Source organism: Candoia aspera, chromosome 1, assembly GCF_035149785.1.
Source record: "Candoia aspera isolate rCanAsp1 chromosome 1, rCanAsp1.hap2, whole genome shotgun sequence".
NCBI classification, from domain to species: domain Eukaryota; kingdom Metazoa; phylum Chordata; class Lepidosauria; order Squamata; family Boidae; genus Candoia; species Candoia aspera.
In genome coordinates, this window is record NC_086153.1 from 161,337,874 (window position 1) to 161,349,146 (window position 11,273).

Below are 11,273 nucleotides of genomic sequence, written 5' to 3' on the forward strand. Positions count from 1 at the left end.
TAGAATTTTCTGTATCTCTTTGCTGCCATTTAATGGTCATCTAGATTTTTGAAGCTCAGATATGGCAGGCCTAGCTCCAGTTACTTGGTTTGACTCACATCTAGAAATTATCTTTCACCTTGGTGTTTGCTAGGATTTGGGCATCATTAAAGGTGTCCTGGATAATTCCATGGGCCCATTTTCTGTTTCACAGTATTTTCAAGGAGTTTATGCTTAGAATTATGTATATGTATTTAGCAGAGAGAAGAGCTTCAGGTTTCAGACCTCTATACATGGTGTAGGAGATGTTCTGTACTAACTTGCAGGACATTTTGAACCATTTGCTGTCCAGAATCACCTACTGATCTTAGGCTCTCTCAAGTTACTAATCTGTATTATGCATCTGGGACCTTGTACTCTGCAAATCCAAGCAAATAGAGAAATCTTACATGTTTCTTAACTGCCTTTGGGACACCAACACTATTAAATTGCCAGCATTTTAATAAAAATAATTTTCTCAAAGGGAAATAAAACAAATATTGTAAACCACCCAGAGTCCCTCTGTTCAGAGGAAGTGGGTGGTGACAAATTTGATAAATAAATAAATAAAATATGGCCATCTCTTGTTTTAGGAATCCTTAAATCCGGGGAGAGAATACAATTCCACCACGTATGCTGATTGTGAAGATTGGCTAGATCTCTCAAACATGTACCTCTCAAATCAGGAATATTATTTAAAGCTGGAAGAACTTAAGAATGCTCACCTGGAAACCATGGCAAAATTGGAAAACATGTATCAGAATAAGCTGTTTCTAAAAGATGTTCAACCTTTAACCAACTCGGATATGACTCGTAATAAGACTTACAGGTAATTTTTACAATCTATACTTACGAATTGTCTTTTGTCTCAAAATGGTTAAATATTGCATATATAAATCAGCATATTGATCATCACACCAAAATATTGTTGTAATAAATCTGCTAGGTGCCAAAAAGGAATATAAATAAGTTTGGTTAAAACAAAACTAAAAAGAATCTTCAGTTCTTGTAGACAATGGCCCTACTCTGAGCTATATCCACGTACGGAAAAAACAGGAAAGATTGAAAATACTTGTTTCTTGTGTTTTTTCTTTTTAATTATTAGTAGGTCATTAATTTTTCTAAATTTAGGTTCTGTTCTGTTTTGCTTATAAGAACTAGTGCTTACTTTTAAATGTTATTAATTGTAATTATACAGTTGTGAAAACTGAATTACTAGCCAGAATTACACTCTTGTGATTTATGGTAAGATGGATCCTTGACTTAGGGAATGGACCAAGAACCAGCAGAGTTCTTTCTCATGCTGTTCTAGAAGGCCTTTAACTCCCCAGAGAGCTTTTCCAGCAGGGATAGAGGAGGAAATGGTATGCAAGAGTAAAATGAATCAGTGAGAGATAATTATTTATCCTTCCCAGGCTTCACAGGTCGGTGAACATGTAACAACACTAATTGCTTAACTGGCATCAGACTGCTTATATTTTCTCCCCTATTTTTTTGAAGTGTGATTAAATGTAATGCTGGCTGCAACACTGACTGGCATTAAGAATTAATATAGAATATGAAACCATAGTTAATAACTGGCTTTTCATCACAGGTGTAAATGGAAATATTTAGTGTAACCCTGGTTAAAGTATTCTCTTAGTACTGTTTTTGTGTTATTATGCTATTATACTTATTGTTAGCAACAATTAAGTGTAAATATTAAGAGAGTAAGAGGTGTCCAGTAAGACCAGATCAAAGGTTCATCTAGCTAGCCCCGCATCCCGTTTTACATAGTGGTCAATCAAAATCTATGGAAAAATGTCTAGGAATATTTTTTTCCATGTCATGCCTGATTGTATGAATATTTATTTTGTTTTCATTTTGCCAGTTTCTGCCCTTTGTTTAAAAGTCCAAAACAGTGCAAACTTTCCTTAAAAGGGTTTTGCTCCTGTAACTTCTTTTTATTTTGGTTGTAATTTTCACATTTTCTAGCTTTACATTTTATCAGTTTGATTAATGAATTTTACTGGAACTGTAATTGTTAACCATAGTTATAGCCTGACAGTGGGAATATTCCAAGAAAGATATGGAGAAAGGAGCACATGATTCAGAAACCAATTCAACATTGTTTTAGAATTGGCATTTTTTAAAATCTAAAGCTTAGTATGTTCATAAATAACAATAATTGTTTTATACATATTCTTTTATTCAGTTTGGCAGGAGGTTCCACAACTATTATTGAATCAGGTTAATGTGTGTCACTTCTAGAGAACTAAGCATTACATTTTTGTTATTTTTAGATCAACATGGGAAACAAACTCATTTCAACTTCAGAACATACATAGATCATTTTCTGAGTCTGATCTAAAAAGTTCTTTTCATTCAGATTTCTCTGATGTGACTGATGAAGAACTAGAGTTAGAAGCAAGGGACAGTGATGTTGGATCACTAGCGCTGGGCAAAACTGAAAATGCATGGGATGGCTGTTCTTTGGAGGATTATTCACTGTGTGCTAAAAGTATTTTACCCAAATTAAATGTTTTGAAGATAAGCAAGAAAAAGAAAAAATGGTTCCCAAAGATCACAGTACCAGAACCTTTCCAGATGACTATTAGAGAAGCTAAGAGGAAACAACAAAATATCAAATCCAAGTCATTGATGCAACTGGAAAATAACTTGCTGAAGAAACAATTAGAGGAGGAAGCAGAGTGTCAAAAGAAATTTCGAGCCAACCCAGTACCTGCATATGTCCTTGTCCCTCTCTATCATGAAATAATGCAGGAAAATGAAGAACGTAGAAAGTCGCTTAGAGAAAGGAGGAGAGAGTTTCTTTTAGCTACCCAAAAGCCATTTCAGTTTATTGAAAGAGAAGCACAAAAGAAAGAACTGAGGAAAATGCAATTTTCCTCACCAGAAAGAACAAAAATGTTCAAAGCCAAACCAGTTCCTAAATTTGTTTACACTTCAGAAATGAGAGAGAAACTAAAGGAAGAAGAACTCTATAGAGATATTAGAATTCAAGTTAGATCTGAAGAGCTTCTACGTAATTCATCGCTTCCCAACAGCAGATTAGGAAATAGAGCTGCCATTAGGTTCAGGCAGCAAAACTGCTTTGAACAAAGTGAAAAATCAGAATGCAAGCCAAAGGCCAAAGTTAAAGTCCCTGATTTTGAAACATTACATAAAAAATTCCAGAAGCAGCTTCAAAGACATAAGAATGTGAAAAGTGTCACAATCAGTGAGCCTTTCAATCTCCATACACCAAATATCCCATCCAACAAAGAGAAAATTCTTGATGACATTGAAATGGATGAAGCAACATTAAGGGAAACACGGTGGCCTTATGTCTCTACAAGATGTCACCCTCAAATGAAGACTTTGAATGCAAGTTCATATCCTTCAGGCTGTGAACACGCTCCATCTCCAAGAATTACAGAATCTACAAGAAGACGATTAGAAGCCGTAAGGTAAGCCATTAATTTGGTGTGTAAGTTCTTTGTGTTAAGTAAAAACCTGAAGATGTTGAAAATACAAATACTTGTTTTGTAGAAGTATGGAAAATGCTTCCACTTCAGGGATGTTCCAGCCTCAGAATTGCCATTGCGAGTGTTCTCTGTGTGAAACAAACCACATGTGTTTTGAGAGGTTTTAAATGCACTGTTTTTTCCTAGTGTTTGAGTGTTCCACTTGTTCTATTCTGCTGTTGTTCCTTGACTTGAAAAAGGCATGTGGCTTTTGTTGTGAACCTAGCTTGGTCTGCGTTTACTGATGCTCCAGACTCCCAGCCTCTCATCTCAATCTATCTGCTATATGTCTGGCAGACTGCAAAGATTCTGAATATACATATACATATACACTGCACATCTTTTATCTCAAGCAGGAGTGTTAATGCTTGCCAGCATTTAGGCCATAGAAGTCCGCTCAGCTCTTACTCTTTCTAGAGAGGAAAACAGTTTTTGCTTAAATCGAAGTTTTGGAAAGCTGGGGGCTGAGATAAGGAAAAGGAGCCTAAAAAACCATTGCAAATCTACAAAAACTGGGGAGATCCAAGGGAGCAAAGTGGATCCAGTGCTTCAGAAAGTTTGTTTGTCTCTAACAAATGGGTACATGTTTTTGGCTAGAAATCTATGTTAAGATTTTATGTTTAATTTGGCTGTGCATGCTTATGTCTGCTTTATTGATTCTGATATTTCGATTGTACTCTGACCTCTCTTTCTTTTTAATCTGTGCAAATCCATAGTTTGGGTGAGTTTTGAATCACTTGGAATGTCAGGGCCACAAAGCTTTTCTTGTGTTGCGCTTTATTTTCAGTGATGGGAAAACCAAGCAAAGAACAAAGAAGTATGCTACCTCTATTCCAAATACTCCTAATGATCAATAGAATTAAAGGAAGAAATCAGTGCTTTTTCAGCCACAAAATATGAAGAAAGTGGGTGAAAACGAAGTACTTTCCATCTTTTTGCTCTTCATTGTCTGGGGTCCATGTAACAAAAGTATTTGTTGCATGGGACCCAAGTTAATCTTTCTATTTCCACACCAAACTTTATAGGTGTAGAAATATCTTTCCTCAGCCCCTAGGATTTGGTGTATGTTATCCAAAGATGCCTTACCAAAAGACTGCAAGATCAAATAGGCTTCCTAGATCAAATTTGATGGAGCTGGAAGATTTGCCAGTCACAGTAGAATTAATTTGGTAATAAGATTCAAGTTCATGTGTTAAATGCTACACGTGACCTGTGGGGTTAGGAATGTCTTGATCATAACAATGGTGACAGTGGCTGTTCTGGAAACTAAATATAAAGATGCTTATATTCTCTAGTATGGTGACATAACCATCGTTACATATTAACCCTAATAGAACATTATTTCTCGATCCATATAGGTATATCAAGAGAGAGTGCCACAAAAGCTATTATGCATTAGCTAGACTTAGTTTATTTTCTTATCCAGGAAATCGGCTGAGGAAAAAAAGAAGGTTGAAGAAGAGCATCAAAGAAGACAAGCAAAACACAGAGAGAGAGCAAGAAAGCTACAAAGGCTTATAGCTAACCGGGCTGAGGCAAATGATCCACATCAGAGCCTAGCCAAGATGCATAACTCAAAGTTAAAGTTGTTTAGGTATTCTGCAATATACCCCTTGATTCCTGACCCCCTAGATACAGTATCTTTAGTATAGTAGTAGGCAGATCCATATAGTCTTGCTCCTTCCATTTTTATTTTGCTAAAAGACTCATATTTAAATTCCATACCATTTCCATGTCATGGTATATTAAAAAAACAGGAAACATGAAAAACAGAGAATGAAAGAGTATCTACAAGAACTGGAAGAAATTGAAGAAAGGGTGGAAAAGAGGCCTCTGTTGTTGGAACAAGCCACACAGGTTATTGACATCTCTAATATTTCTAAATATATCTCCATTCATTAAGTTGCTGCTTTTTCTTTTTACGTTGTAATAAAACATAAAAAGCAATAGTTATGTTTAATAATTATTGCTAAGATAATGTCAGTGAAGCCACTTTCCATGCCATTAGGCCTAATTTGATTTACCAGTGCTATTACTTCCAGTGATGGTTGCTACCTATCTGTGTATAATAATGAATGATTGTATCAGACTGGTTTCCACATTTCTGACCCATTATATGTCATGATGCAAAGAACAGAGAACATTAAATGCTGATATTTTTGCACATAATTACAAAACAGTAACATTGGGACTAACTTTTCCAGAATATGGTGTTACTCTGGAATAATATATATTCCATTTCCTTTAGGACTGCAGGTTTTTTCCCCCTGCCTATTGATGGAGGAAGAAGCTATTTGCAGCAGCTGATAACATGTAATCTGGATATGTAATATGTTTGCCAAGCTTAAGGCTGTGATTGAGAAGTCAAAAATGTCACGCTCTAAAGCTGTGTGCGGTCTGAACAATTGATTTATATTTCAGTCAAGTGAGGGTGACCTGCAGATCTGGAATCTTTTATCTTGTAAAATAAGGGACATTTAGGAACACGTGTAGAGTGATTTCTTTAATCTTGGAGATACCTTTCTGATGTGTTAATTTTGTTATTTTTCTCTTTCTAAATATAGAAAAATGCACGGCTAGCGGCAGGGAAGCATTATTCTGACTTGCTTCGAGAGCTGGGGCTGTGTGAAGACTTTATTTCAAAGAAAGGCCAAACTACTACTGAAGAGTTTTTGCAGGATCGCTCCAATAATAGCTCTGAAAGCTTGACAGCAAATGTAGAAAGGTAGACATTTTAAGTTGGAAGCTTACTGTTCTTTTTTTGGAGCTTCCTAATATACTTCATTCTAAATATGAAACGTCTGTGTCTATAGCTGGCTTTCTGTTAGAAAAAGCAGACCTGTCAGACAAAGAATGCAGAATCTGTCAATAACAGATAAACTGCTCTTTAGGAGATCTCTTGTTTCTGTCTCCATGTTTTAGCGTACAGTATTTGTTGCTTTTTTCCTTGCTAGCAGTTCTCGATAGCTTAGTGTTCTATTGTTTAGGGACATAAAAACACCAAGAATAACTGCATATTTCTTTGGGCATTCTATTTATTTGAGCATACTTTTTAAATTAGGAAAAATGTTTGGTCCTCTGAATTGAATAGAATAAAATTTTGGAGAGAGACCCATTTCCCGTACATAACTTTTTCGGGTTTGTAAGCTTGAAGTAAAGCCCATCTTACATGTTTTTAAATGGAAAAGCAGGATAAAACTATAATAAATCGTTCATTCACAAAAAAATATTTTCTCTTTGTCTACCAAACTTATAACATTGACCAGTTTAAAATTAGGTTGGTTCACCCATGAAATAACACAAAACTAGTTGCTGGGTTTGAAAAGGGTTTCTTACTGCTTATACTCTCTGAACTAATAATGTGCTTTTAAAGGAATACATTTTTATTCAGTGGACCTGTTGTTCCCCCTTTTGGTATAGCGATAATGAACATGAAGAAAAAAGAGAATCTGAAGAAGATGACCCCCAACTCCAGTCAGCCCAGCATGGTGGGGAGGAGGAAGAGGAAGAAGAGGAAGATGCAGTGGCTCAATCAGATCATGTTGTCCAAGAAGCTACTGAACATGAAAGTGAAAACGATTACAAAGATTCAATAGAAAAATCCAGTGATTATGAGGGCTGATTAAAATATATTGCCACTACCCTGAGTCTTGGTGCTCACAGTTTATTTATTGGACCTAGTAAGATACAAAACGAAAAAAAAATCCTGATTTCCTGTGCTCATTGTGCTTTAACATGCTTTTAATTTGCAAATAATCATTTGGTACATTTTAATAATGGTGCAGCAAGGATCAGCTAGAATTTCTCAGTTTTTTATCTTTTGTTCTAAAAATGCACGTGTCTACTCACATAACTGGTGTTTATCATCTCACATCCCAGCTGGATTCCTTTCTGGCTGTTCTTAGTGTTGTTATGTCTTGATCTTGGCCCTTTTTAAACAATATACATTTTGACTCAAATGAGTATTGCTCTGTAATACTTTTTTTTTTTTTAAAGAAACAAATTGGAAGTTCCTGGATCTTGTACAACACTGAGTGGAGCATAGTGGATATTCTTGGGTATCACTCCTGCAATAATAACACCAAGCAATAATTAATTATCCAAAATAGTAGCATTATAAACACCCCTCGTCTGAAGCTCAAAGCTCAAATCAGCCATGAACTTGCAGGTATGCTATTTCAGCCTCCATTTTCCTTATGTGGAGATTAATGCTATTTGCCAACATGTAAATGCTGCATTCCTTTACTCAAAATGTAATTTCAGCCAGGGCCACAACTAGAGTCTGTGTCACCCAGGGCAAACGTGGATTCTGCGCCCATTTTGGCACCCCCCATTTTGGTGCCCACCCAACGCAGCACCCGGGGCACATGCCCTGCTTGCCCCCCCCCCCCCCAGTTGCAGCCCTGATTTCAGCAGCCAGAGGCCTGGGAGGATCAAAAGTTTCCTGACTGATTTTTGAAAATATGCTGTCTTATGTTGGGTTTTGCAACTGTTTGAATGACAAGAGATTGGTTGTTTAGAAGGAAGGATATGGCTGACAAATAATGACATTTAGTATGAGATTGGAAGATGAACAGGTACTGTCCTTAATGTTCATGAGCAGCTCTTCCTAGAGTTGGGCACCTGCCCTTGAGTACACAAAGCAATCATGCCTGTTTCTAGCCCTCTGCGGCTGCTGCGGTGCGGCTTCCCCTCCTGCTGCGGGATCTTGGAGAGAGACGCTGTATTTAAATTCTATTCGGCTGCTTCCTGAAGCTTCTGATGCACAGTTGTAATGCAGCTTTGACTGCTAACTAGCCTGTATTCTTGTATAATTTGATTGCATGATAATTTCTTTTCCTATTGTAGTACAGTATATTGAAATCTATATTCACTGTAACAAATGTAATAGGTAGCCATAGGGTTCTTGTGATAGCAAATGCTTAGATTGATTGATAAAATTGCTTGCATTATGTAGGATTTCACTGACCATTGTAAAATCTTTCTAGTATGCTTTTGGTCTTGTCACTGAGAAATATGGGCACTTGATTTGTAATTATTTCCATTTTAAAAAGGTAAAATGTCCATTTTAAAGTAAACTGAACAATTTATGTGCCACCTTTAAAATCGTGTGAGTTTTGCCAATGACTTCAGCACTGCATAATCCCTAGTATTAAAAAATTATTTACAATACATATACTGTATAATATAATGCACATTCTATTGAGATGGTTCAGTTTCTAGACAGTTTAAACTACAAAACACAATAAATAGACAAACCAAAACACTCTTCCTAACAACTGTGTCATTTTATTTCTTTCCCTAACTGTATCTGTAATCTCAGTTGAACACCAAGATCTTCAGAAGTAACTTTTTTTAAACTTTAGAAAAGAGTTGGAGGGGTATATCTTCCTTAACAATCCCAGTGAGGACAGACTATACTCAGTAACCACTGTGTAGCAATAATTGCCTTGTGGAGGGGGAGCAAAAAGTGGATGTGAGACAAGTGGAATCATTGGAATTTTAAGTAAGGGACATTTCAGGTTGTAACATCTTACAGGTAGTCCTCGCTTAGCGACCACAATTGGGACTGACAAGTCCGTTGCTAAGTGATGTGGTTGCTAAGTGAAACATCACATGACTGTGACAGACTTATGATGTCACTTCCCATTCAGTCATTAAGCAAGACATCACTTGAGTGTGACTTGCCAGCTTCTCCATTGATTCTGCTTGTCAGAAGCCAGTTATGAAGCACCCAAACGTTGATCATGTGATTGTGGGGACGCTGCAACAGTTGTAAATGCAAGGACTGGTTGTAAGGTTACTTTTTCAGTGCCATCATAACTTCAAACAGGGCAGTCATTAAGCGAGGTCTACCTTACATGTCCTACTTACCCTTTTACTAAATGATCAGTATTTTGGAACAGTGGCTTTTTATCTGAGGGCCAAGGACCTCTAGTGCTTTGCAGGGCTACTTGCACTGGTGCTTGATGCAGGCACCACATTTTTCTTATATATCCCAGATCTCAGAAGATAGCCAAATCTTTTTTAAGTTTTTCACATTCTGAAAAAAACATGAAAAATATTTGATTTTGGGCTGCTGTAAATGCTATTGGGGATTCATGTACTGAATGTTATGGTGTTTTAAGGTGCAAACTGGCTTATGGGTTGATTCTCAAAAGCTTTCAGGGACAAAGTGTCTGCAAGCAGAAAGAGGTTGGGAACTGCCACTTTGGGCTTGCCTTCCTTTCCATAATGATAAGTCTGCAGTCATAAACAAGGTTTGCATGAAATAAATTCCATTTAGTTTAGCAGGGCTTACTGCTAAATTAGCACTGCAAATAGGTGTTCAGGTGTAGTAAACCTAAGTATACAAATCACTTTCAATATGTAATACTTTGCATACAATCAAAGAAGAACACAATGTTGTTACCTTAATATCTTATCCAGGTTTCAGGCAGGAAAGCAAGAAATGGAAAAGACTGCTTGCATTTGCTGTGAGCTTGACTCCACTCAGAGAAGGTCTCCAGCAAGATGACCAGAATGAGCTGGGATTCTTTTGAGCTTGTGGAGATTGAGCTGGATTGGCCTCCTGGGGCACAAGCGCTGTCACTGCAAGCTTCAGCTCTGCCGCATTTGCCTGCATAACTTCCTAATGTAGCTTCCTACATAATCAAAATCTTTGGACTCCTTGAGTTTTATTCCCCACCCTGAACAATTTGTCAATCCTTTCTTCATCCCCTCTAAATTGCAGGAAGAAGACACACAGCGTCTCCCTTTCCTCTTTGAAAAGCAGTACTTCCTTACACCTGTTTATATATGTCTGTGTTTCTTTCCACGTCATGTTCCGTTAAGATTTTTTCCAGATACAGATTTTCCATTTCCTTTATTGTGACCCTGAGTAGCAGCAACATCCCTATCATCACAGCTACTGGAGGTATGAATGATTTCTGAAAAAGGTTTATTTTTCTGTCACGTTTATCTCAATGTAAAATACATTGCCTAAAGCTCATTTGATATTTTTAACAGCTATCTTTGTGTTTAATGTACTGTACCAAGAAAGGACAATGAAATCCCTACCTTTGCCACCACTGCTGTCCTGCCTATATCCCCTCTTTCCCCTTTTCTAATATAAGTGATGAAAAATGGGCAGAGTGCAGCCCTATTTCACTCCCTTTCAATGAGTGCTATAAAGTACAATATTACACCAATTCCTGAAGGTAATTCCTGAAGTCATGAAACAATGAGTGTGGGGGAAATGAATTTACTCATTTTCAAGGTGTACCATACAAGTGTTTTCCTCCCTGCCAGTGCTTGTAATTATTCAACTCGCCTCCTCAAAATGTAGTGTAAATGATTATTAATACTGAACATGTCAGGAAATCCTCCTTTACTCTTTATAAATGGTATGCTCCCTACAATCTCAAAGACATCAAATATTCCTATTTTTAGATACTTATATTAGGACATCAGAAAATTGCCAAGAAAACTACACAGATATTTTCATGATATCACCAGAGGTCAAAGGAGACTTGAAGGAGACTACAGCCTTTTTCTTTTAGTGGCCAGTGCCCATCTTGTCTGCTAAAATTGTTATTCCTCTAATTAAAGCCTGAGCACTGAGCAACAGATATTTTCTTATGAATACAGCAACTGTGTACAGGCATCAGGCTTCCTTTGTTCTTATTGCACAGAAACAACTGGTATATTCAGGGCTTTTTTCTTTCTGAGCAGGAAAACTAGATATTTTAGAAAGCCTTTAATTTTCAT

At 36.9% G+C, this 11,273-nt stretch overlaps 1 protein-coding gene across 1 annotated transcript; it reads left to right on the forward strand.

Annotated features, from left to right (window-relative positions):
• The first annotated feature begins 619 nt into the window (after positions 1-619).
• FAM161A (FAM161 centrosomal protein A) lies at positions 620-7,780 on the forward strand. The gene is made up of 5 exons (XM_063317001.1): positions 620-847; positions 2,301-3,467; positions 5,282-5,381; positions 6,089-6,249; positions 6,945-7,780. The coding sequence occupies exons 1-5, from the start codon at positions 687-689 to the stop codon at positions 7,144-7,146; spliced, it is 1,791 nt and encodes a 596-aa protein (XP_063173071.1). The 5' UTR covers positions 620-686; the 3' UTR covers positions 7,147-7,780.
• The last annotated feature ends 3,493 nt before the right edge of the window (positions 7,781-11,273 follow it).

Excerpts from the sequence above, each read along its gene's own strand:
- FAM161A (XM_063317001.1), top strand. The coding sequence starts at position 687 with ATGTACCTCTCAAATCAGGAATATTATTTAAAGCTGGAAGAACTTAAG. Across the intron at positions 848-2,300 it reads ACTCGTAATAAGACTTACAG|ATCAACATGGGAAACAAACT; the intron begins GTAATTTTTACA and ends TGTTATTTTTAG. Across the intron at positions 3,468-5,281 it reads AGACGATTAGAAGCCGTAAG|GAAACATGAAAAACAGAGAA; the intron begins GTAAGCCATTAA and ends TTAAAAAAACAG.